Source organism: Nuphar pumila, chromosome 16 (genome assembly GCF_984573655.1).
Source record: "Nuphar pumila chromosome 16, dmNupPumi1.hap1.1, whole genome shotgun sequence".
Classification (NCBI taxonomy): domain Eukaryota; kingdom Viridiplantae; phylum Streptophyta; class Magnoliopsida; order Nymphaeales; family Nymphaeaceae; genus Nuphar; species Nuphar pumila.
The window spans coordinates 70,306,245-70,334,241 of NC_143264.1; the positions used below are offsets into that span (position 1 = coordinate 70,306,245).

A 27,997-nucleotide genomic window follows, 5' to 3' on the forward strand; every position below is an offset into this window, starting at 1 on the left:
AGTCTCTTTTGATCAGTATTTATTAAAATGTCATGAGATTTTGAAGATGAATTTACTGATCAAAGTCTCATGAGATTTTATTTTCACTTTCAAAAACACAACCAAACTTACCCTCAGGCTATACCAGCTACCTTCGGAATATTGTTTCTTGTGCCACTGTACGAACTCCCTATTACAAAACGGTTCATCCTCAAGATGGACGGCAATAAGGCCCCTGTTGAAATGTTTATCTTTACACAAACATACAGGTGGGGATATTAGCACGAGACGGTTTTTCTTCGTTCTCTCCCAGGTGGTCGAGAGCCAAACTTCCCTTCCTCTCTCACAATCGAAACCGATCTCTATCTCTTTCCTTTTGATGCAATCCAATAAGCCCGTTAGTCACAAAGAGTCTAGGCAGGGAGTGGGGTGGTTGGTGCCTCTGGTTCGGAATCCATAGGCCGAGAAATGAATCCCAAGTGCACCCATCAACGTTTTCATCAATTTGTTGGGGAGTGGGCTCCGAATCAGGTTCCGCTTGCTAAGTTCCAGATGCCACCTGTTGGTCGGCCTCCCTTCAGATGAACGCGTGGCATATCGTGGTGAGAATCTTATCGACCCATTTGTCCGGCACCCTCTTTTCTTACTCCCTTAAATTCTTCAATCTGGATGTTCTTTTGCAAATTCTAGACTTGGGTTTTCCTTGACATTAAAGGTGGAAGCGGTAATATGGTTTTATTTTTGTGTTCTTCTCATCAGTTAATAGATTTTCTTTAGTGGGGTTGTGGTTGTTTTGAGTGATGGAGGGTGGGGTGTGGGGGGAGATGGGATTTGCTCCTTTCTCCTGTTGTATTTTGTTCTAGTTTAAATTTTTGGAAGCCTGAATTGGGTTGATGACTTGGATTAACGAAGTGGGTATGGAATCTTCTTTGTTCTAGTTTAGATTTTGGGTGCCTGAATTGGATTGATGACTTGGATTGATAAAATGTGTATGCAATCCTCCAGTCATGCATGCGGCATTAGGATGGAAAATTCATGGGTTTTTATTTTCTTCAATTGATGAAACTACATGAGATTGTTGAACTTTTGTTCAAGATTGGCATGACCGGCATCATTTGCTATACTTGACTGCGATTCTTAGCCTTTTTCTTCTTTGGAAGGTTCAATAGTTGGTAGTCATTTATCTGAGGAGGGTAGAGGGTCATTATTCTGTATCATATTTGGTTTAGTTGGTGCTACTGAAATAGTTTCAATGGTCCCTTTTAATATCGCAATTATTAGAGATTGTTGAATGGATGTGATATTGGTGTTTTGGGAGTTCTTATCCGAAAAGGGAAGATAATGGACTCACGGTTTATCCTATAGTTTGAGGCCCAAACATAGTTTTGGATGATTTTAGCAATTTATTTTGGGTTGTTTCAGATGGAATGACTGTTTTGTGTAGTTGACTTGCTTTATGCAAGTGTTAATTTGCCTTTTTTTATCAATGCTTCTTTAGTGACATGTTGAGAGATTATGGATCCATGTATATGGATGTAGCTTACTGGCTGTGCACGTTCAACATGTTAGTTGGTTGAGTTAGTATCGTTGTGCATGTTTCAACTCTAAGAGGCAGATCACCTGCATGGCCTAAATGTTGATTCTGCATTGGAAATTGTTGAATATATTTAACTAGAACGCTAATGCATCTTTTATTTCTAAGGAATAAAAAAAACGCACTCTAAGGTTGTTTTCTCAACTGTAGATGTACTTTGAGGATTTTTGTCATAATAAATGCATATTCAATGAAACTTTCTTTTATTTTGCAGAAACTAAGGAGATTACCAAATAGGAAGTCTTCTTTGATGGGGGAATACTTTGGTAAGGACTTTGATGCAACCGAAGAAGTACCTAAATTAGAAAGCTACAGAAAGGTCGCTGTTCTGCCTCTTGTTTTTCTCATCTACTATGAAGTGTCTGGAGGTCCTTTTGGTATAGAGGACAGTGTTAAGGCCGGTGGCCCTCTTCTAGCACTTTTGGGTTTTCTGATTTTCCCCTTTATATGGAGCATCCCAGAAGCCTTAATTACTGCAGAGATGGGCACGATGTTTCCTGAAAATGGAGGATACGTAGTTTGGGTCTCATCGGCCTTGGGCCCATTTTTGGGATTCCAACAAGGATGGATGAAATGGCTTAGTGGGGTTATCGATAATGCCTTATACCCTGTTCTATTTTTAGACTATTTGAAATCTGAAATCCCTTCTCTGGGAGAAGGACTACCAAGAATTTTTGCTGTGTTATTGTTAACTGTAGCTCTTACGTATATGAACTATAGAGGATTGAACATCGTTGGGTGGACTGCCATAGTACTGGGTATCTTCTCCATCCTTCCCTTTGTTGTAATGGGAATTTTGGCTATACCAAAGATTGAACCTTCCAGGTGGTTGGTGGTTGACTTGAACGATGTCAATTGGGGATTGTATCTAAATACACTCTTTTGGAATCTTAACTACTGGGATTCGGTTAGCACTCTTGCAGGAGAGGTGGAAGACCCTAAGAGAACCCTCCCAAAAGCTCTCTTTTATGCGCTTATATTGGTCATTTTTGGGTACTTTATTCCACTCTTGACTGGAACTGGAGCTATCCCTCTTAATAGGGCATTATGGAGTGATGGATACTTTGCTGACGTTGCAAAAATTCTTGGTGGAGTTTGGTTGTGGTGGTGGATTCAGGGTGCATCTGCTTTATCAAATATGGGCATGTTCATTGCTGAAATGAGTAGTGATTCATTTCAACTTCTTGGAATGGCAGAGAGGGGAATGCTGCCTGAAGTTTTCAGCAGAAGATCATTTTATGGAACTCCTTTGTTGGGAATCCTATTCTCTGCATCTGGTGTTGTTCTGCTTTCATGGTTGAGCTTTCAAGAAATCATTGCAGCTGAGAATTATCTGTACTGTTTTGGGATGATCCTGGAATTTGTGGCGTTCATATATCTAAGGATAAAAAATCCAACAGCTGCACGGCCTTATAAAATACCTGGGGGAACTGCTGGTGCCATTTTACTTTGTGTAGCTCCAACAGCTTTAATTGTTGTGGTTCTGGCAATTGCTTCTCTCAAGGTTATAGCTATAAGCATTGTTGCTGTACTCTTTGGTTGTGCGCTTTATCCATCTCTTGAGTATATGAAAAGAAGGCAATGGCTAAAATTCTCCACAAGCACTGACCTCCCTGATCTCAAAGCTATGGACTCAGAGGGCACTGAATCAGATATAGAACAAACTGGTCTCCTGTCTGATTATGCTAGATGATGATTTCAGCTCTTTTCATTGCATGTAATTGTGTGGCCTTGTCTATTGTAAGTGAGAATAATCTCTATGGTTTAGTTGTTTATGTAATGTTGACCATTGCTTTGCAGCTAAATAAAGTGAATTATAATGTGTCTCTTCTATTTTGCACTAATCACCAATTGTAGTCATTTTCTCATCATTGCTTTAATATTAGTGATACAAATAGGACCATTTGGTTTATTTGGAAATGCACTTTGCTTGGCCTTTAATTCTATATCTGTAATTTTCTTGTTGGATTTGGTTGTCTTATTTTTATACCAACCTGAAACTAGATTTGAAAGAAAATGGCAAGCTAACATTAAAAGGTCAGTGTATTGGGTTGTTCCAGACCTAATTCACATCCCTGAAATTGAACCATGTATTTAATAGTTGAAAGAAGTGTAAAAGTCCAAGTAAGAAATCTGAAAGGTTGGGAATTGAAATTACAAGCCAAACTGACCAGCCAGGTCAGCTGATTAGTATGATGTTGGTTATCAAATGAATATAAACTTAGCTCATTCCTTGGTATTTGTCTTGATTTTGGCAAATCCTTTTCTTTTACTGCATGTTTTTGTTTACCTATGTTTTTATCTATTTCTTTGAGCATTTGGCTATAATCATGTATTAATTCTCAAAGCATTTAGTATACTTATTTTTCAGTTGTTTATTTCTAATATGAGCTACTAGTTTACTTGACTCCATGTACCTTATTAGGATTTCTTTGCAGTTATAATTTCGCTGGTTGTCAACCACTCTACATAACCTTCTTACTGATAATACAAAGATGGTATTTTGTTTGCCCTTCTAGACATTAGAAAATTTGGACCTTTCATGGAATTGGATAAGTTACAAGGTTGTCATGAGTATACCATGTTGATCTAAAAGGGCTTGAGCTAAACTCCCAAGTCAAGCTTGTTGTATACAGTTCTTTTTTGATAGAGACTTGGCAAGCATGTGCCTATCTACTAAATGCAAGCTTGTTAAGATATGCGTATATGCATATCTATTTATACATATATATGTATTTTATTCATTGTAATAGACAAATACCCACTAAGGGTATTTTCATCTTTTCACTAGTCATGTAATAGGTTGTGCCCAATAGGGACACAATAGTATTTTATTTATTTTATGTACAAACTAGGGATTTAGTTTGTAGCTGAGGGCATAATGTGAAAAGCCACATAGAGTCATTGGGACCTCCCCAACAACTCTATTTCTAGCCGTTGGGGAGTGTCCCAAGGGCTCTATGGCTCTCTTATGTGTATAAATAGGGGTGTTTCCCCTCCTTGTTACTTAATGCTTTCTAAGGCATTTTAGCAATACATTTTTTATATTTTATTTGTGCTCTTGGCCCATGTGTATGTGTTTATGTGATTGACCCATAAGTGGTCCTTGTAATTTTGAATATTGTGCTCTTGTAAGCCCATAAGAGGGCACTTTCTTGTTCTTGTTTTTGTTATCATTACACTAATTGTGAAGGCAATACTCCATTGAACATTTTTTTCTCGTCCTACTTTACGTGGAATTATGTTGTGCTCTAAGAAAGAAGCTTAAGTAGAAATACCCTCTTATTCAAAATGTCTAATTTGGAAAAGGTGTTTGTGATGTTTTTCTAATTGTGGGGAGCAAACTATGGGTGCATTAGAAGTTGGAATTAAAAAATGTGTGGGTGATCATGAAGCCACAAGAAGGGATACAACAAAGAGGAAAGTGAAGCGCCCATTGTGTAAGGACCGTATGATCAGGGATGCACACGAGCCGAGCTTGGCATGTTCAAGCTTGGCTCGCCCAACTAAAATGGTGCTCAGGCTTGGCCTAAGCCTAAACCATTGGTGTTCAGGTGTCAAGCCCGGGCTGGCTCGGCTCGGTTCGTTAGCTCAAGCTCGGTCCGGGCTCAGCAAGCAAAGAGAGAGAGAGGGTCTTCCCCTCTCTCCTCAATCGAAAAGAATAAGAAATAGAGAGGGGAAGAACGAGAATGAGGGGAAGAGAGAAAGTCTTCCCCTCAATCGGGAAGAAAGAGAGAGAGAGAGAGAGAGAGAGAGAGAGAGAGAGAGAGAGAGAGAGAGAGAGAGGATTGCCTCCGCCGCGCTCTGTCGTCACTGAGCGAGAAAGTCCTCCACCACCGTTGAGCAAGGGAGAAGAGAGAAAGCGAGAAAGGGGAGAGAGAGAAGGGGGCACAAGAAGGAGAGAAGGGGGAGGGGCTCGAGAAGAGGGAGAGAGATTGGAGAGAGACAGGAGAGATGGGTGAGGGGCTTGAGAAGGCGGATCTCGAGGTGGGTAGTTGTTCATATCGTGTTGTATTGTACGATACGTCGCGATACATATCATTTACTTTTTTATATAATAATACGATACACACTCGTATCAAGTATGTCATATGATACACTTGTGTATCGACCCATATCATATGATGCACCCCGTATCGTATGATACGGGTCTGGCGCATTAAAAAAGACCCAAAATTCGTTTTTTTTTTTTTTTCATTTTGGGTTTAAAAGCCCTCTTAAGGGCCAACTTCTAAACATGAGTAGAGGCTGTTGGAAGGGAACCCACACACCATTGGTTCCGTGAGATCGATTTGGGGGTCGATTCGTGCGCAAGGGAGAGGGCTTTTGCGATTTTCTCAAGACTGTATTTTCACCTAAGGAAATGGGTTAAGGTAAAAAAATTATATTTGTTGCTTGTTATTGAGTGTATTTTGGGAAAGATGACATCGAAAGATCTAGCATAACAATGATGCACTCAAATAACGAGTGGAAACCGATTGAGAATCAAATGCAACTATTACAAAAATAGTTTTTCGAGTGGTATCTCTCTGTTGAAGCATCATTTAGCCGGGACACATCATAATGTTCAAACATGCATATCGTGCAAATTATCGGATGTCATAAAATGGCAATGCCAACAATTATTTGATGATTTGAGAGGAAAAAGACAAAGAGATGAATGAGGCAGAAATGGGGTATGAGGAGCCTTAAGAGTATGTGTATTACGAAGATGAGCTCCCTACTTCTGATCCTACAACCCATAGCATAGGATCAGAAGTAGGAAGTTCTGCAGCGAAGGGAAAGGGCGTGACTGGTGCCAGTAGTAGTGTCGCGGCTGCCGCTGCGGGCACAAAAAGAAGAGGAGGAGGACCAGGAGGTAGAGATAGAGGCTCTATTAGGAGTTTTTTCTCCTCCTAGGACTTTCTGGGGCGCAGCCCGATATTCGTACTGCTATGACTCATCATTTAGTCGAGAAAGCGGATGTCATGGTTGAGAAATGGTTCTGTGGTGCCTGCATTCTTTTAAATGCAGCAAATTCTTTTCATTTTCAGGTCATGACACATACCATAACCAATATCGAGCATGGATACAAGATGCCTTCATATCATTTTTTAAGAAAAAATATTTTAGATGCTAATGTGAAAGAAGTGTTGGCATATTGTGATGAGATGAGGCAGTCATGGAGAGAAACTGGGTGTAGCATCATGACAGATGGGTGGACAAATAAAAAGTCGAGAACCTTGATAAATTTTCTTTTCTATTGCCCCAAGAAACCATGTTTTTGTAATCATTTGGTCTGTCTGATATACCCTAAACATTAGATGTATTACTTAGAGTTTTTTATCATGTTGCTGTAGAGGTTGAATATCAAAATATTGTGCAATTCATTACTGATAATGCAACAAATTATAAGGCAGCTGATAAAGAATTGCAAAATTTTAGGTCATTCTTTTTTGTTGTGTGTGCTGCTCCTTACATAGACCTCATGCTTGAGGACATTGGCAACATGGATGAGGTAGATCAAATAATTGAATGTTGTCAAGAAATTACTAAATTTATTTATAATCATGCATGGGTTTTGAGCTTAATAAGAAAGTAAACTAGTGGTGCTGAGTTGATTCATAGTGCAGTTACTAGATTTGCTACGAATTTTTTGACAGTGCAAAGTTTAGTAAAGAATAAAGCTGCACTAAAAAAACTGTTTTCATTAGATGAGTGAAATGCATATCCCCATGCACACAAAGGAAAGTCCAAAGAAATTATAGATATTGTATTCATAAGTGAATTATGAGATTCATAAGTGAAGTTATTGAGGATAATTATACTTTTGGTGAAGGTGCTTTGATTGGTTGACAGTGAAGACAAACCAACTATGGGTTATCTTTATGAGGCTATGGATAAGGCAAAAGAGGTTATTAGAGATAATTTGAAGGGGGAGAAAAATTTTACATACCTATATAGAACATCATTGATCGGTGAAATGACAACTTCATCAACCTCTTCATGCTGCACTATACTATTTAAATCTTGTATTTAGATACTCCCCTACTTTTAAAATATACATAGAAATCAACAAGAGACTTTTGGATTGCATTGAAAGGTTGAACTTTGATTATAACATTTAAGATCAAATTAATAAGGAAATGAAAACTTATGATAATGCATTGTATGATATGGAGAGACCTGGAGCAGCATGAAATCGTGCCACAATGCGTCTAGGTAATTTATTTTGTCTATTTCAATTTCAATTTTAAATTGTTATTTAATTATGATGTTTTGTATGATTGTATATATGTTATTGTCTTATAATTAATTTCTCATTTTTTTTGTTTTTCTTTCAGACTTGTAGTAGGTTAGGTTTGGAAGTGATGTTCCAAATATGAAAGCTTTTGGCATTCGCATTCTAAGTCAAACATGTAGTACAAGTGGATGCGAGAGAAACTGAAGTGTCTTCGAGCAAATTCATATCAAAAGAAGAAATAGATTGGAGCACAAAATGCTCAATGACCTCGTCTATATTTGCTACAACTTACAACTGAGGCAGAGGTATATAAAATTGTAAAGTTTATTTGTCATTTTCATTCAAAACTCAAATAATTTTAATTTTTTCATGTCATCTTTTTAAGTAAATCGAAAAGTTATCATCTAGGAGGTACAAAGAACAATTTGATCCCATCAGTTTGGAACATTTTGATGAATTGGATGCATGGGTCGAAGAAGCATAGGCTCTTTTGAATGAAGAGGACATTGAATGAATTAACATGGAAGGAGCACAAGAGGTAGATGATGAAGACTCCACATATTTTGGGGACAATGTGGATGTCGAAGAATGAGAAGAAGAAGATAGGGAAGATGATTATGATTATTGATATATCATGCATTCTTGTTTTATTAAAAAACTTGTTCTTGTGAGATGTTTTTGTTTATATAATATGAAAGTATGACTCTTGTGGTATGTAATAGAGACATAAATGCTTCATAATGTGATTTTATGTATATAGTTTGTACAATTCATCATTATTTCATGTCATATGATTTTTTTAGATTTTTTACTAAAATTTTCTGATTTTTTTGATTTTTTATTAAAATTTTATGATTCGATACGGTGTTACTATTGGGTCGACCAATACAAGTAATGATGCACTACTTACAACCTTGGTCTGAAATACTCACGAATTGAGCCATATCGAGATCGGTAGGCCGATCAGGCTCAGCTCGTTTGTTCGGTCCAAGCCTATGAGCTTGTACAAGCTCGGCGCATTTGTGATCCGACCTGAGCCCGAGCCGAGCTTAACCGAGCCAAGAGCTCGACTCGGCTCGGCTCGGCTCGGCTCGGCTCATTGTGCATCCCTATATGTGAAGATCGGAACATAAAATCTCTCCAGACTAGAGGGGCATATACTCTAAGAAATCTCTTGGTCCATTGTTACTATTGGGTCGACCAATACAAGTAATGATGCACTACTTACAACCTTGGTCTGAAATACTCACGAATTGAGCCATATTGAGATCGGTAGGCCGATCAGGCTCAGCTCGTTTGTTCGGTCCAAGCCTATGAGCTTGTACAAGCTCGGCTCATTTGTGATCCGAGCCGAGCTTAACCGAGCCAAGAGCTCGGCTCGGCTCATTGTGCATTCCTATATGTGAAGATCGGAACATAAAATCTCTCCAGACTAGAGGGGCATATACTCTAAGAAATCTCTTGGTCCATTGTCCAATTCCTGTTGGGATGTAGAAATAATGCTCAACTTAGAAAGCAAAGAAGCTGACCATATTGGATGACGATTTTACATATCCAATACATGAAGTGAGCTCTTAAAGAGTAAACTTGGGAAGAGAAGAAGCGTGATTGAATGAAGGGTAGATAAATGGCAGCATAAATAGCACAAACTTTTAATATTCTAGGTTCACATGAAAATAGGCAAGATAACACTAGTCATTTCTATTCGATTATAAAATGACTTGGAAGGACCAAAATTGGCTTGTGCCATGTAGGGGCAGGTTTCCCTTCCCAGCTTTTATAACATTGGCTATATATATAGCCAACATCCTCGTCACATTCTGGTGGTACTCCTTGATCTGCTTCTGGAACTGCCAAAATGCAAGTTGTATGACCCATCTGGCAGGTCTGGTTGTGAGGTTTCATCTGTGCATAGGTCCTAGAGGGTCTTCCATGATGTGCTGGCTCTTCCATGGAGGCATTCAACCCACGATGCTGACTGATACAGCAACAGGGGAACAAGAGAGCACAAACACAAATAGGGTCACTTATGGACGAAGAATAATCCTCACAATGAAGAACTCACAAGAGAACACAAAGTTAAAAGAATAACTTATAATTAATCTCATAAAATGCTTAGAAAAGCATAAGATTACAATGGGGATAAACCAGAGTTACCGGAAACGTCTATGGACTAGGGGAAGCGCGCTTCCCAGAGACGTGCTTCGGAAGCGTGAAACGCGGCGCTTCCAAAATGTGTGGGGAAGCGCATGTGCAATTTAGGAAGCATGTGCGTTTCCCTTTAAAGGGGTACGTGTTTCCCTTTAAAGGGAAACGCGTCTCCCTTTAAAGGGGGACGCGTTTTGCTTTATATGGGGATGCGTACCCCTTTAAAGGGATTCACGTACCCCTTTAAAGGGGGACGCGTACCCCTTTAAAGGGGAACACGTTTCAGATGCTTAACACATTAAAGACGAGTTTGCCCTTTTTTAAAAAAAAATTAACACGTGAGAAACAAAAAATTTAAAGGAAACATTTTCTTAATAAGGGCAAAACGAACATTGTACAAAACTCGTGAAAACACAAAACCAAAAGAGGGGCTTAGGGTTTTGTTTTTCACCTACCATCTAACTCCTCCCTCTCTCTCTTGCTCTCTCGTTTTCGGCCATCGACTTTCGAGTTTCGGCGACCTCCAGAAATTTTGGTGACCTCCACCAATGTCCGACGATGAATATGTTCAGGTACGCTCTCCTCTCACTCACTCTATCTCGATTCTCTCCATCTCTTCTCTCACGCTCATCGCATGACTGCAACCCCTTCACAAGCCAAGCATGGCGACTCTCGTTCAGAGTTTTTTTTTTCTTTTGTTTTTTTTAAGTCAAGCTGGGGTTAGGCAGACCCTAACCATCTCTTAAGCCCCACCAGACAGAGGGATTCCAGCTTTCAGCTTGGCACAGGACCCGCTTACCACATGGGATACGACCTCGGTGGTAAGCCCTCAGAGTTTTATGCTGCCAAGGTAGTGACTGCAAAACCTCTACGTCACATGCCATTTTTGTGAAATTTTCTATTACAAGGGGACATGATATGGGATTAAGTTGGAGTATCTCTGTGACATGTTGTAGCAGCAGGTACTGCAGATGGGTATCACGCCATCAGCACATGAGTTTTTGTTGTATTATGAAAATCGTGCTATGTTACATCTCCATCATTCTAATATAGCATGGAAAGAACAAGCACATTGAAATTGTCTGTATTAATTCTTGAAGAGTGAAAAGGTGTGCATCGGTAAATGAATAGTATGGCTGAATTACATGATGTTAGCATGGTAAAATAAACATTTGTTCATGGTAATATCCTGAGTCAGGATTTGCATATTTCATGTCATATGTGGAATAGCCATCTTTAATCAACCTTTTGCTTCTTAATTTTCCTCAAATTGACATATTCATGTAGAGTATTGGTGTAATTATGTATTAGGAATAAGGGTTAATGCAATATTTTTTTATCATTCTTGTAGGTTTTAAGTCATTTTGACGAGTGCCTAAATCCTGATCAATTGACTGGATCACTTTTATTATTCTTTCACTGTTGGATATATATGGATTATTGTTTTCAATTTCAAAGTCAATGAAAAACATGTTTTGCCTCCACAAGTTGTCTTATGATTTCATTATGGTGTCTGATCTTGCATACTTCCATTCTCTCATTGATCTCTTGAAGTGACTTTGCTTTATGTGAATTCTGAACTTACATGTTGATTAAGTGTACTGAGCATGATAAAAGAAACAAAAGAGATACTTATAAGTATAGTATATAAAAAAATATTATAGGAAAATTCTTGAATTCATATTATAAAAATATATAAGTTATAATATAAAAACATATTATACAAAATGTATACTAAGCATGATTGAGCTTATCATCCCTATTAAGTATGAATTTTTTGATATACCGAGCCTGGTCTCACCCAGGCTCGACTCATTTACTCTATCAAAAGAGTGGGGCAACTAGTATGCTGCAACTAGTTGTTTAAATAAATACTTGAAAGTTGCAAATGATGCATTTGTTAGATAATTGCAACTTATATTATTTATTGTCTTAAATACATGTTTTATTTTGTCAACGATAATATAAATCTTATTTTTTGATAAAATAAAAATATATAATTACATTTTTGCTTTCCTTTCGATTCTTATTCGCTTCCCTTTCGCTTTTCATTCGAATCCTATGTCGTTTCCTTCTTCGCTTTCGGTTCGCTTCCGAGACGCTTCCTAGGTCGCTTCCGCGACACTTCTTGGTTCGCTCCTAAGTCATCCCGCGCTTCCCGTTTTCTAAAATTTTAGAAGTGCCTCGCTTCCCGCTTCTCGTATCGCTTCCTGCTTCCGCTTCCCGTATCGCTTCCCGCTTGGGATAAACCCCTTTAAATAGACAAGCATGGGACAGCCCAAGCAGACATTGGGCTAGCCGCTAGTCCCAATGGCTAGAATTAGTCCAACGTCTAATTGGACTAGCCCAATCAGCTACCAAACAAAAAGTAAAAGACAAAAGATACAAAGAACAAAAAAGAAAAATTAGAATGCAGCCCCTAGCAGGCTGACCCCTATTACAATAAGGAAATGACCTACCAAACAAAAAGTAAAAGACAAAAGATACAAAACAACAAAAAAACAAAATTAGGAAATGACTCAAATACCTTTGATCGGTATTTCAGTTTACATAAAAAAATATTTCAATATATATATATATATATATATACAATGAACAGTACATTAACAGTCTCCAACATGGAAGGCTTCTCGGGGATAAGGATGGAGGCTTGCATCTTTTGGTTACTGAATTCTCACCCTGCACCACAAGAAGGGCATGCTGTCTAATTCTGTGCCTCCTGTTCTGAGCTCCCCAGCCTCAAGGTTGAGTTAGAAATCCTGCATACCCTATTTTAGTGCAACTTTTTTGATGGGACCAACAAATCCTATCCTCGTGAGTTTGATCATGTCTTTTTTGTCTTGCTGTTGAGCTGGTTGACTCTGAATTTAAGATTGCTGGTAGGTTTTGTGTTTCGTACAGAAATGGATCCAATGCGTCTTCTTCAACCAGCTCTTTGAATACATAGAATTCTCATGTTACATAGAATTCTCTTGTAACATGACCTATATCCTGATTGACACTATCTCTGCTTATCTGACCTATATCCTGATTGACACCATCTCTGCTTATCTGTTCTAGTGCATCTCTTTTAGCAAGTACTTTGAAGGAACAAAAACAACATTTTCTTGACCAGAAACTAAATTCTTTATCAAAGTCAGTGTGCATCCCTGAAAAGCCCAGCTACAGCCAAGCATGCCACTGATGTATATATAAATGTTTGTGTCCGCTTGAAATGCATCATGTACATGGTACACTCATGTAATCTTCAGTATCATCCGGCATTGGGTTGGCCATAAAAAACTAGTGGCCAGTGCTTCTCTACTGCTTCTCGGCCAACTCATTTGCAGAATGGTGCTGATCAAAAGGATTTTACCTTTTTGCGAAACGGAATCTAAATGACCCGTGTTTCCATGTCAAGGAAATCCGCATGAGAGATCATGCTATTGTCAACTTTCAACCATGTCAAAGACTAAATATTGATAGTGACACCCTCATGATGGTGCTAACTGAAAGATGTGCTCCTTTTTTTCATGGGAAAAGGAGACATATCCCAGATAACACGGACCCCAGCTTCACTTTGGGATGGAAGTTGTGCTCTTTGTTGGAGCTGTCAAAGTATGACTGACAAGTTGTTTACACATCTGCTGCGACTTTGTGGGACTTCTAGAGTGAATTTTTTCAATTCGTGATTAGCTCTGTGACTTCATCCTCAATTCGGTGTAACTTCTGCATGCACCATTTACTGCAGGAATGCTCATAATTTCCAGCACATGGTTCTGGCAGGATTTGTGCCTAGCCCTATGTTAAATGGCTGAGGGGCTGCTGCGGTAATTGATATCCTGCACGAAAAACAGAAAAAAAGGGAGAGGGAGACGAGAAGAGAGAGAGAGAGAGAGCTGCGCAAAGGCTAGGGCTGCTTTGAATATTTCAACGCACAGCCACCGAGCCCTAAACATTACATATAAACAAATTACAATGGCTATATTACATAAATGCCATTAATGAAAACCCTACGCACGTTAATACGTTAACAACGTCGTGCGTATGGATCTGGATCCAGACCCATACGCATGTTCTATTTTAACACCCTCCCTCAAGTTGTACGTGGTCTTGGAACATATACAACTTGCCTTTTAACAACCAGAATTGATGTCCTGTTAACCCTTTGGTAAAAAAGTCTGCTACTTGGTCTTTTGTTCGAACATGACGTAGTTCTATCTCTTTCATCTCGACTTTTTGCCGTATAAAGTGTTGATCAATCTCAATATGTTTTGTTCTGCTATGCTGAATAGGGTTACATGCAATATTTATTGCGCTTTGATTGTTGCATAGAAGAGATGATCGAATAATTGTCTCTCCAAGATTACTTAATAAGTGCCTAATCCATGTAACTTCTGTTTTGCTTGTAGCCATCGACCTGTATTTTGCTTCTGTACTCGATCGTGCCACTGCTTTTTGCTTTCTATTGCTCCAAGACACTAAATTATGTTCAATGTACACACAATATCCAGAGACAGACCGTCTCTCATCTGGATCTCCTGCCCAATCTGCATCTGTGTAAGTGATGAGTTCATGGCCTTGATGTATAGGTTATTATTCTAGCGATAAACAAGTTTGTCTCCTATAGTTCCCTTTAAATAACGTAGAATGCGCTTCACGGCTTCCATATGACCTTCCGTTGGAGCATGCATAAACTGCGATACTTGATTGACGACATAAACTATATCAGGTGTGGTAAAGGTCAAATATTGCAGCATCCCTACAATACTTCTATACGTTGTAGGATTGACACAAAGGTGGCCATCTTCAGAGCTCAACCTTTGATGTAATACACTCGGAGTGGTGACTGGTTTGCAATTGGTCATCCCGGCCCTTTCTAGAAGGTCAAGTGTGTACTTTTGTTGCATGAGTGTCAATGTGTCTCTTTGTCTGTCAACCTCTACACCAAGGAAGTATCTCAACTCCCCCAAATCTTTCATCTTGAAAGCTTTCATCAAAAACCGCTTTACTTCTTGCACATGATTATCTGAATTCCCAGTGATCACAATATTATTCACATATATAAGAAGTATGACGGTGCCCGACTTCTGGTAAATAAAAAGCGAGTGATCCAGAGAGCATCTTTTAAAACCATAGCCTTGAATTTGCATGGAGAAACTTTCAAACCAAGAGCGAGACGCCTGTTTCAACCCATATAGAGACTTCCTTAACTTGTACACCCAGGTAATAGGATCTTTCTCGGCATACCCAAGATGTTGTTCCATATATACTTCCTCCTTCAAGACCCCATGCAAGAATGCATTTTTAACATCCATCTGACTAAGCTTCCATCCTCGGTCGACTGCCAAAGATATGATGACACGAATTGTACCCATTCTGACTACCAGACTAAAGGTTTTATCGTAATCTTCACCATACTGTTGTGTGAATCCCCGAGCAACAAGTTGTGCCTTATATCTGTCAATAATTCCATCGGGCTTATATTTTGTTTTATAAACCCATTTTGAACCAACTAAATTCTTTCCTTTTGGTCGAGGTACTATTTCCCAAGTTTGGCACTCATGAAGGGCTTTCGTTTCTTCATTCATAGCCTCAATCCAATGAAGAGATTGATTAAAATAAGTGGGTTCATTTTGGTTTGTGAGTTAGGACATAAAGTTATAAACAACTGAAAATCAAGGGAAAAAGTCTCATAACTTACCCATCGCTGAATAGGATGTCTGATGCGTGACGACCTTGAAACCGGATCACTAGAGACGACTTCCACATCCCTTGACCCTATATTTTTGTTCCTTCTAGTGTAAATCTGACCAGAGAAGCGCTCAACTGGAGGTGGCTCAACTGGAAATGGCTTAAATAAGGATGGCTCGACATGCATCTGTGAGTCTCTTGACTCCCTACTCAAATTGAAGGAAGAACAAGTCGCCTGACGTGTCTCCCCTGTATTGGCAAATAGATCCGCGCTCATCCATGGATCATATACTTCTATTTCTCGACATGGCAACCGTTCAGAGTCATTGATCTGAAAATTTTGTTCATCAAAAACAACATTCCTGGATGTCCTAATACGTTTTGTATTAGAGTCATAGCATCAATAGCCTTTGTATTCATCCGCATACCCAACAAATATGCACTTAACAGCCTTGTCCTGAAACTTATTCTGCATGGAGTAATCAATATGCACATAGCATACACAACCAAAAACATGTATCTCATCATAGGAAGAATGTTTTTTCAAATAAAGTATAATACGAAGATTTTCGATCCAGAAGCGCCATAGGGAGACAGTTTATGATATAACAAATGTGTGAAAGGCTTCTGTCCAAAGACTGATGGACACCTTGCTCTCATATAGCATACTCATCACACTTTCAACAATATGCCGGTATTTTCTCTCTGCAACCCTATTTTGTTGAGGAGTGTGAGGGCAAGAAACCTGTCGACTTATTCCTTTATCTTGAATAAAAGCAATAAACTCGTTTGATGAATACTCTCCTCCACCATCACATTGTAAATGCACAATATCACTGGAAAACTTTGTTTTGACCATTGAATGGAATTCTCGAAATATTTGAAAGACTTCATGTTTATGTTTCATGAAATATATCCAAGTATAACGGGAATAAGAATCAACAAATATAATATAGTAACGACTGCGAGAGAGAGAAGGAATAGAGGGGTCCCCAAACATCAGAATAAATAATCTCAAATGGCTTTGAAGCTCTTTTATTAATATTGTGAAAGGGAAGAACATGACTTTTGCAGAGTTCACAAGATGAAAATTTTTTATTCTCTGAAAGAGAACTTAAACTAGACTTTGGAAGAAGACCATTTGATAAGAGATTTTCAATGAAACCTCGACTACAATGTCCCAAGCGACTGTGCCAGATATCTGGCTTATTACAATAAGATGAATCAAAAAATTTCAATGGACTGAAGGACAAAGACTTTGAAGACGAAGAGACTGAAGAATGCTTAGACGGCTCCAACTGGAGAACTGGGACTGAGGGAATCTCCTTGAAGACGTACATGTTTCCTTGTGGCTATCCCTCAACGAACGTCTCCTTCGTTTGTAGATCATTAACATAAACAGAGGAGGGAGTAAATTCGACTGAAGAATTCAAATCGTCAACAAGTTTAGCCACAGTGACAATGTTCTTTTTAATATTAGGAGCAAGAAGGGCATTAGACAAGTGAAGTGAGGATTTCGACATAGGAATATGTGCACTGCCAGTATGACTAATGGAGTGAGAAGTTTCATCTCCCGTAACTATATTACCTCTTTCAAGATAAGGCAATAAGTGAGATAACTTACCCGCATTACCCGTGACATGAGTGGCAGCACCAGAGTCAACATACCATTCTCCTTGTTCATTTTGCTTGATCGTCATCTGTGACGATGCTGATAGTAAAGGTTGTTGCATATCTGCAATTGGCGCTTTTGTGTCCACAGCGGTGCCTGACTTATTCTCAATTTTATTTGTCTTTCCTCTGTTCTGCAGATTAAACCAACAATCAGCTTTCACATGTGCTCTTTTGTTACATAGGAAGCAAGTGGGCACTCTCCTCTGATTCCCTGCATTAAAAACACCCGAAATATTAGGTGTAGGCAAGATACCACGACCTCCTTGCCCAAAACGTCATCGGCCTCGGCCTCGGCCTCCTTGATGTCCTCCATTTCCTCGTCTAAAACCTACAGAAGTGTCCATAGCCAAAACTGAGTGAGAACGAGCTGATTCATTTCCTTTCGCCCATTGTCTCATACTCATCTCTTGTTGAAGAAGCTTCGCCTGGAGGTCATCAAAGTTGGGCAAGCAGGGAAGACAGGACAATGTTGTAGTAAACATGTCAAAATCAGGGCCCAATCCATTAAGAAGTTGTTGTACTTTATCTTTTTCTGAAATAGCACTTCCAACAATGGTCAATTGGTCAGTAATACTCTTCATACGGCCTATGTATTCTATAACTATCATTGAGCCTTTTCTCAAATTTTGAAACTCATTTTTTAAATACATAACTCGAGCTTCTGATATCTGAGAGTATGTCTGAGACAACTTACTCCATAGATCTGCCGCAATGCAATCATCTGAAAGAGTAGCCAACACTTCTTGAGAGAGTGTTGACGTGATATAAGCAACCAAAGACTGATCCCTCTTTCTCCAGGCTGTATAATCTGGATTTTTAACAGACTTAATAATTGTGTCACCCTGCTCATCCTTGGTTTCCTGCAAAATAAGTTGTGGTGGCACAGGAATAGAACCATCCAAATGTTCATCAAGATCCTGACTTCGTATGAACGGAAGTATCCGTCTCTTCCATATCAAGAAATTATTATGTGTAAGTTTTTTTGTAACAAGCTGATTTAAAAAGTTTGCCTAGAAAAAGTTGAGTAAGAATCCATATCAATGGAGCAAGGAGAAAGCAAGGAGTAAACAAATTTAAGAAGTTTAAGAAAGAAACCAAATTATGACACAGAAAATAAAGAAAGAAGAAGGTAGATTCACGACCTGATTCACTACAGAAATCAGAATAAAATCTGTGACACAGAGAATAGCATACTCAAGATATTCAAGATTGTAAGGAAGAAACCAGATCTGCGTCACAGGAAATAAAGAAAGATGAAGACAAATTCACGGCAGAAAAAAAAGGCAATAATAAATGAAGAAGAAGAATAGTAAGAAGGATTAAGGCAGACAAAGGAGAAAACTACCTGTTCAGGGTTGTGATACCACACGGTGGATAGGAACACGAACCTGCTGTCTAGATTCGCAAAATCAAATTTTAGATGCAAGAAAGAACGACACAGATAAAAGATTTTAGATGCAGGAAAAAAACGACCCAATACAAGAAAGAACGACACAACAGATTTTAGATGCAAGAAAAAATGACACAGATAAAAGATTTTAGATGCAGGAAAAGACGAAGAAAGAACGACATAGGAACCAGACTGTAGATGCACGTCTGATCACGCCCAGTCACGAATCTGCTCTGATACCATGTTAAATGGGCTGAGGGGCTGCTGCCGTAATTGATATCCTGCACGAAAAACAAAAAAAAGGGACAGGGAGACGAGAAGAGACAGAGAGAGAGAGAGAGTTGCGCAAAGGCTAGGGCTGCTCTGAATATTTCAACGCACAGCCATCGAGCCCTAAACATTACATATAAACAAATTACAATGGCTATATTACATAAATGCCATTAATGAAAACCCTAAGCACGTTAACATGTTAACAACGTCGTGCGTATGGATCTGGATCTAGACCCATACGCATGTTCTATTTTAACACCCTATATATATATAATGTTTCCTTTGTCCTATGTCACACAGACTCTTCTAACAGGGCACCGCACCCACGTCGCACCCGCACCCAGGGGAGTGCGATACTTGGACACAACTTCCTTTTTGTTAGGTGAAATCAACCATACTGAGGTCCATTTCTATCCAAAAGTAGATTCAGTTAACCCTAATCAAGTCTATTTTTATTTATATTATATATATATATATAAATGCACACACATACATGTAGTGTTAACTTAAAACTGTTAAAATTTATATATATATATATACCCTCCCCGCACCCAAGTTTTTTTAAAGTGCCGCATCGCCGCACCCGCATCCGCACCCGCACCTATGTGACATAGCCTTTGTCATTTGCTTTTTAAATATATGAAGTTCCTTTTCAAACAGAAAAAAAGGAAAGAGTATACTAGGATACGTTTCTGTATTCCTGTTAATAATGTCAACTTTTGCTTTTTCTCCCCTTCATCCTTCTTTCAACTTGAGAAAAGTTGATCTGCTTGAATTTCTTGACTTGAAGGTTAAATTAGCCTGAATCTTGTTAAACTGGACTATCACTAGCACTATTTTTTTTTTACAGCAAATGACAAAAAGGTCATCTTTGAGGAATTAGATGTTCGCTGCAGTGCTGGTGGAACAAGGGGTTCTTGCGAGGGTTCAAGATGTTCAAATTCACTGAAGGATGAGATATTTGGGTTGTTATTTCTTTGCAGAAGATGATTGTTGGCTACATGAAGGGATTGTGTTAAGGATGAAGGGGAAGAAAAAGGGGCCTTGACTTTTTCCAACTTGTTGGTACCCAAAAGGGGGGAAAAGGTTTTATTGTAACTTTTAGAGTATGTTGCTATAGGATTCAGATGCTTCTGTTGTTTGCACTGGTAAAGGAGCATGGTCAATCAAGGGAAGCTTCCCTTTTCTAAGATGGATCTGCGTCCATCAATGAGAAGCCCCAGTCCTGCTTTACTGGGAATGAGGTGGTAAACAAGATTGCTGTTTATTTCCTATTGAAACACAGAAGAATGATATTAGAGGTCAGCGGTTGTAATAACTCTCTTTGAGGTTTGTTACCTTGGTTGTATTTAGTTGTCTATCATGCAATTTATCTTTAATTGGGTTAAACTGTTTAGTGGTCAATAGGTCTCCCTAGAGATTCTTTTGAAGGATTTCATTTTATGTTTGTCCTTTGGGCACATAGGTTTTTTATCTATCTTCAGATCTATGTTGGGTGACAAGAACAAATCATTTTTCGGAGACAAAAATAAGTTTTCGATCATGAAGAGACGAACCATGATATCCTACGGTAATAAAAAAAATTGCAATATTTCTGTCATCATAGTTCTTAAGATTGGTACATCTTTTACCATGCAAGAGTTGCGAAGCAATCTGGGGATAGTGTCTCCTGTGATTCAAATCTGAGATCCTTGGATAGGACAGTGTGACTTCATTGGTATATCTTCACATTCAAATGTCTTGATAATGTTCTCTTCAACTGTTCATGGCCATTTGCATTGCCACAGATGGCCCTTGCTGCAGATTCCCTGAGATTGTAAGTCATGTTTAAGCACTTGTATTGCTTGATGAGAACCAACTTAAATAAGCGGGTTATTTTCTCATTTTGGCATCTTTCACCATTTTGCTTTCAACAATAATGTTGACAGTTTTTCATCATTACTCTGAAGCTATGTCACACTAACTCGGCTTCAAGGTCTATGCACCCGCGTTGACACACACTGACACGGGTGCGGCTCGGACTTGGTCAACCTAACCCTGGGTGTGGTCAATGCACCCAGGGGGGCCCGCGCCGGGGGACCCCCCCCCCTCCTGTAAGGAAAAAAACCCTGAATCAGGCTTCACAACTCATCACGTGTCCCCTAATGGGAACAACTTTGACAGAGTCTTATATATATATATATATATATATATATATATATATATATATATATATATATATATATAGCAGAGTCCCCGTGTCCAAAATTTTTGAAATTACGCCGCACCCGTGTCGCACCCGCACCCATGTGACATAGCTCTGAAGTGTTTATGGAACTAGGTTAAATATCAAAATTTGTGTTGGACGTTTAACAACGTTTGGCTCATTGTCGAGAATCATAAACTATATTTTCATTCTGACACTATTTGTAATATCTGTAAATATATTAATTGCTAATTGGCATGCTGTTGTGTTTCCATATTATGCCATGTCTGGTCTGTATTCTCTTTTCATATTCAATATTGTATTATTTGAGCATTTATTCAAGAAAGGGTAAGCCCTAAAATAATGGAGTAACTCCAAGTGTTGTAAGTATTGTACAATAGAGTACATATCTCAACTTTGGGAGAAACTGATACGAGTGTGTATCATATCCGTATCAGGTGTATCGTACGATACACCCCTATATCGACTTGTATCATACGATACAGGGCATATCTTACGAATCACGTTTGACACAAAAATCAAAAGTTACTTTTTACTTTTTGGGTTTTAAATATTTTTTAAGGGCCGACTCCTTCATTTGTGTAGAGGCCATAAGAGCGATTTGAGGGACGATCTGTGTGCAAGGGAGAGGGCTTTTACGATTTTCTCAAGAGTGCATTTCGTCGATCAGACGAATGTCATGGTTATCGACATTCGTAATAAATTTGTCGAATATTTGTATGCCTATATTTTTATTTGGTGGTTAATTGGTTATGTTTTATTTTAGATCTTTTGATGTCATCTTCATGTTCATCTTATAGAGATGATCCTGCATGATAATACTAAAGAAGCATGGATGATGTACCACGACCAGGGTCATCATTGAGATGCATGTTTTGTGGTGCTATTATTAGAGACAAACTGCATAGATTTAAGTATTGTAGGTCTTCGTCGAAATGTACGTTCATGTGATTATTCATCTATTTTTGCCACTTTTCGTTTTGATGTTATTGATGAAGTAAAAGAAATTCAAAGAAGAATAATTTTGCAAAAAAAAAACAAAGAAGAAGATGATGATGACCCACTTGCAAAAAAAATGGCCAAAGATAAAGAGATCATCGCGCGGCAGTTGAATGCAACACTGAGGAATTACTATCCTAATGTTTGGCAAATAAGCTCTAGAAGATAGTTTAGTTTTAGGATCTTTATAGTTTAGAACTTTAGGGCTAAAGATTGACATATAAGACGGTGGTTAAATGTAATGTTTTTAGTTATTATGAACTTTTAGACTCTTAATTGTTTAGTTATGACTTAAGACATTGTTAGTATGACTTGATCGTGAAAGTATGAGTCTTGTGGCATGTTCTTAATTGCAAGAGTTTTATGTAGCTCATAGAGACATAAATGCTTTATATATGATTTTATGGTTGTATTTTGTATAATTCATCATTATTTCATATGTTATGATTTTATTTTAAATTTTTGCTATTTTTTCTGATTTTTCTTGATTTTTTTTAAATTTTGAAATTTTTTATTAAAAATTTACGATACGATACTGGCTAATTTTTGCCTGACCGATACAGATAACAATACATTACTTACAACCTTTGCCCCAAATAGAATATGATTTGAGTGGCTTTAGGATGCACCCACTCAACCATAAAATTGAGATGAGCTTGGAAGTTGTATATTACTCTACCATAAGGTGATTTATTGGCTTGTCCCATGTTTCTTTTAAAAATGTAAATATACATATATGTAACTAGGATTATATATGTATATAGGTTAGTAACTAGGATTAGGATTAGTTGATTTAGTTAGGTTAATTTTTTTATTTTTGTTTGTATTGAGACTAGTCAAATCAAGAGTCGTGTCGTTGGGCATCCCCAACGTCTCGCTTGGAGCTCCTTTATTGTGTATATATATATGGGGTAAAAACCCCTTCATTATCTATGCTTCTTGCATAGATCAACATCTATGTCACATGGGTGCGGGTGCGGGTGCAGGGGTGCGGCAGGGGCAAATATATATATATATATATATATATATATATATATATATATATATATATATATATATATATATATATATATATATATATATATATATATATATATAAAGGGGAGAGAGAAAATCCTTTACGAAAAAAAGGATTTGAAAAGGCAGGAGCTGTCAGCAGCTGACAGGAGCTGTCAATAGAGAAAATCCTTTACGAAAAAAGGGATTTGAAAAGGCAGGAGCTGTCAGCAGATTTTTTTTTTAAAAAAAAATTGCAGCCCATCAGCAGCTGTCAGCAGATTTTTTTTAAAAAAAAATTTCGCAGCCTATTTCATAGGGAAATTTTTTAAAAAAAAATGGACCTAAATGATCCTGCGTGCGGTCAACGCACCTAGGATCGAGTTGACCGCACCCGGTGCCGCACCTGCGTTGAGTCGCGTCGACGCGGGTGCGGCACCCTGCGGGCCGAATCCCTGTGACATAGATCAACATTAATAAATATTATTCTTTTATCCTTGTGTTAATCCTCTTTTTGGTGGGTTTTGTGTGTGAGCCCATTTGTGGCCTTTTGTATGTTCATTTTGATATTTTTGGTGGAACTCTTTTGAGCGTCCATTTTGGTGATTTGGTGAATATTCTTAGAAGAACTCATTTCCTTTCATGGTATCAGAGCTTGGTGATCAAGCTAAAATTGTTTTTGGTGCATTGGAAAGCATGCTACTCAAATTTGAAAGTAAAGCATTTTCGCAAATCTTCATTCAAGTACTAGTGAGATCGTGATTGTGCTCCAAGCGATGGTTTGGTGGAATTTACTTAGTAAAGGAGTGTTCATGCTCATGATTAATGGTGCTTGCTTGATGGTGGAGTGCCCATGATCTTCTCCTTTCCTTTTTTCTCTCTTCATTTTTCTCTTCTCTTCTTTCTCTACTCTTCCTCTTGGTTCTTTTTGCCCTTTAAAGATGAATGACAATGAAAGCGTCATCATAAAACCTATCAAACTCAATTACTCAAATTATATAACATGGGCTTCAATTATGAAGCACCTTATATGGGAAAAAGAGCTGTGAAGACTAATGGATGAGACCGATCTGGAACCCAAGTTAATCCTCACTAAAGTAAAAGGTGAGAAAGAAGTACAAAAAATCAAGGCAATGGCCACCTATGAAAAAAATAGAAAGGATGAAGAATGAGGCATGTCAAAATCATGTATTGGCTTATTAGTAGTGTTGATATTAAGGAGTGTTTTAGTCTTGCTAAATTCGAGCATGCAAATAATGTATGAGACTATCTCAAGAAAACGTATTCTCTTAAAGATATTGCACATGTGTGCAATTTGCAAGACAAAATATGAAATATAATTCAAAGGGACAAAAATATTAGTGAATACTATAATGGATTGTTCAAACTTTGGGAAGAGTTGACTCTTGAGCAAAAATGACATTGTTTCAAAGATATAGAACTCCGCCAAAAATAAATTGATGCAGAGCATTTTTATCAATTCATTAATAGATTAAGATCAAATTTTGAATCCCCCAAATCTGTTTTTCTTCATCGAAAAAAAGTTCCCTCAATAGAAGACACTATTAGAGGAATTAAATATGAAAGAAAATAAGCTTAAAAAGAGAATTTCAAATAGTGATGATGACTTGTTCTAGCCGTATCTAGATTGAAAATTTATGTTCATACATACAAACCACTATACTATGAAAGTCAAACGATGAATATTATGAAAAACAAGGCAATGAGTATAAGAGAAAAAAAGTTATTTGCTATTATTGTCGAGAACCAGGACATATAAAAATCTATTGTCCTAAGTTAAAAAAACCTTATGAGAAGAAGGTTGTCTCTCTTGGACCTCCACAAGAGTTAAGTGATATAAAAACTACACAAGATCCATCTATTGGAAGTATGTCCTTGACTTCAACCTCTACTCAAAGGAACATCTTCATCAACTGGAGTCGTGGTTTATTCCTTCGGCTTCCCTTATTCGGTAAATTTCTTTGGCTTCTTGACTCAGGTGCTTCTTTTTATATGACACCAAATGGTGGTGTGTTATCTAAATGTCATAACTCAAGTGAATCAAATGTGTTTACTATCGATAGGACATCTCTTGAGATAAAAGGAATAGAAAAATTTGAAAACATTTCTCAAAATTCAAAAAGAATTTTTATTTTAAAAATTAGATATATTCTTAAATTAAATGTAAATCTTTTGTCTGTTTCTTAATTATCTGACCATGGGTATAATGTTTTCTTCTCATTTTATGATTGTAGGATGGATGATCGTCAATTAGGGAAGCTGATTGAGGAAGGCCATAGAGAATGATGCTTGTACTACATAGATTTTTTGAAAATACATAAGAATACATTTTGTTGTAATGTTTAGAAATTATACTGGATTTATGGCATAAAAGACTTGGCCACCCTAATATATTCAAGATTCAGTATTTTCTATTTTTTTTTTTTTGTAAATCTGGAATTTTTATATGTGACGATTGTATTCTTCGCAAAACGAAGAGATCAACATTTCAAGAAACAATGTTTGTTTCTTCCTGACCACTTGAGTTAATACATTCAGATGTTAAGAGCTCAACACCAGTTATATTAGGGTGGTTTTGTGTATTATGTGATTTTTGTGGATGATTTTACGAGACATACTTTGATCTATTTCTTTAAACACAAATTTGAAGCTTTTTTACATTTTAATTTGGTCAAAAATAAAATCCTAAATGATATTTTCATCTTTCGCACTGATTTAGGGAAATAATTCTTATCAAAAAAATTTAAAGACTACCTAGATTTAAATGATATTACACATCAAAAATCTTGTCCTTGCAGTTCACAACAAAATGGTTTGGTTGAAAGAAAGCATAAGCATATTATAGAAACAACACGAACTTTACATATTACAAATCAAGTACCTAAAGAATTTTGAGTTTAAGCCGCATTAACTGTAGTTTATCTCATTAACATAATGTCATATCTTCTTTAGAAAATATGTCACTAATTGAAAAACTTTTCAAACAAATCCCTAATTACTCTAGATGAAGAATTTTTTGGTGTAAATGTTTTGTCTTTACCTATAAAAATGATAAACTTTCTCGTTGTGCTATTTCTTGCTTCTTTTTTTGGTATACAAAAAATCAAAATGACATCCGTTAGGCGATCGATGTCGGTGGTTCAACAAGATGGAGCAGCACAAAATGGGGAAGTGATTTTTCATATGTTGCCATCTCAGAAGGTGTCAAGTTCTCAAGCTTATTCTTCTTCTAGAGGGATATTGGCTGCATTTTTTTGTTCTCTCAATTGCTTTGCATTTGTGTTCAGAATTTTGAGGTTTGTGATTGGTTTCTGCTTGCAGAGATCCAATCACAGCTTGGAGATGATGTTCAGATTAAAGGAGCATCACAAATATGTTGTGACAACAAAAGTTTCATCTATATTGCCAACAATCGAACCTTCCATGAAAGAACCAAACATATTGAGATAGAATGTCACTATGTACAAGAGGAGTATCTACATGGCACTATCGATCTTCTCTATGTTATTTCAGAGTATCAATTGGCATATTTTTTCACCAAACCTCTCAATGTTCTTAGATTTCACTTTTTCTTAGCCGAACTTTCGGTTATCCAACCGTAAATTTGGGGAGTGTTAAAAATGTATATTATATGTATATGTAACTAAGATTATATATATAACTAGGTTAATAACTAGGATTATGATTAGTTGGTTTAGTTAGGTTAGCTTTTTTTCATTTTTGTTTGTATTGGTTCTAATCAACACTTGTTGACTAGTCAAATCAAGAGTTGTTAAATAGAGCCGTTGGGTTGGGTATCCCCAACGTCTCTCTTGGAGCTCCTCTATTGTGTGTATATATCGGGTAAAACTCCCTTCATTATCTATGCTTCTTGCATAGATCAACAACAATATATATTATTCTTTTATCCTTATGTTGATCCTCTTTTGGTGGGTTTTGTGTGTGAGCCCATTTGTGATCTTTTGTGTGTTCATTTTGATATTTTTGGTAGAACTCTTCTGAGTGTCCATTTTAGTGTTTTGGTGAATATTCTTAGAAGAACTCATTTCCTTTCAGTTTCTCGTTAAGGGAGTGCATCCAAACAAACCCCTTAACAGATGACTTTTCTTTTTCTTGGCTTGTGGAAGAAAAAAGAAAAATAGCATTAATATATTAAGGTGTGCATTCATAAGTGATAGGAACACATTTTTGTCTTGTGGAACAATAACATAACCTTGATGTAGAATATCTTGGTGTTCTGGGATTTCTGGGTGATGTATTCACTTGTTTTTTGTGTACATTTTATACTTGTCCAGGCTTGTTGAAATGCTTGAAACATGCTCAAGATAACATTGTCCCTTTTTGGTTATCATTGTGATGCATCATTTGACCATTGAAATCATAATTTTTTTTAACTAACCTAGGTATCTGTTGAGCTCGAGGAAGTTTGATTTATTGTACTTTCCAGAGAGCTGAGTTTAGTCCGGGTTCGGTTGCCAGCTTACTTTGATGGCAACAGTATCATCTCTAAAAATCAAATTGGAGGGTAAGCATCAAACAAATTGTCAAAGCTTCAATGTACTTATAAGAGACTTATACCTTGTCCCATGAGTTTTAAACAATGTCTATATATGCTTCCTGCCACCATTAAATAAAGCTATGGATGTCTTCTGGACCAAATCTAGGGTGAATTTTTGTTAATTCCAAGAGTTATGGTTTTGTATAAATGGTAGCCTTATGATGGAACAGCCTCTAACCTTAGAGGCACAGAGAGCCCAATATCCACCAATATGTTGGGAGTTAAATCCCAAAGAGTTGCACAAGGATGATTCGATGGCGTAA

The 27,997-nt window shown here is 37.5% G+C and overlaps 1 protein-coding gene across 3 annotated transcripts; it reads left to right on the forward strand.

Moving 5' to 3' along the window:
- Nucleotides 1-262: 262 nt before the first annotated feature.
- On the forward strand, nt 263-27,681 carry LOC149813469 (putative polyamine transporter At1g31830). Of its 3 annotated transcripts, none has more exons than XM_089991670.1 (3): nt 263-581; nt 1,788-3,313; nt 27,580-27,681. In XM_089991670.1, the coding sequence occupies exons 1-2, from the start codon at nt 561-563 to the stop codon at nt 3,264-3,266; spliced, it is 1,500 nt and encodes a 499-aa protein (XP_089847796.1). In that variant the 5' UTR covers nt 263-560; the 3' UTR covers nt 3,267-3,313; nt 27,580-27,681. The 3 variants fall into 3 exon arrangements, with proteins under 3 accessions (XP_089847796.1, XP_089847795.1, XP_089847794.1); XM_089991669.1 differs by lacking the exon at nt 27,580-27,681 and adding an exon at nt 7,897-8,068; XM_089991668.1 differs by lacking the exon at nt 27,580-27,681 and having other exon boundaries at nt 1,788-3,406.
- Nucleotides 27,682-27,997: the final 316 nt, after the last annotated feature.

Excerpts from the sequence above, each read along its gene's own strand:
- LOC149813469 (XM_089991670.1), top strand. The coding sequence starts at position 561 with ATGAACGCGTGGCATATCGTG. Across the intron at positions 582-1,787 it reads TGAACGCGTGGCATATCGTG|AAACTAAGGAGATTACCAAA; the intron begins GTGAGAATCTTA and ends TTTATTTTGCAG.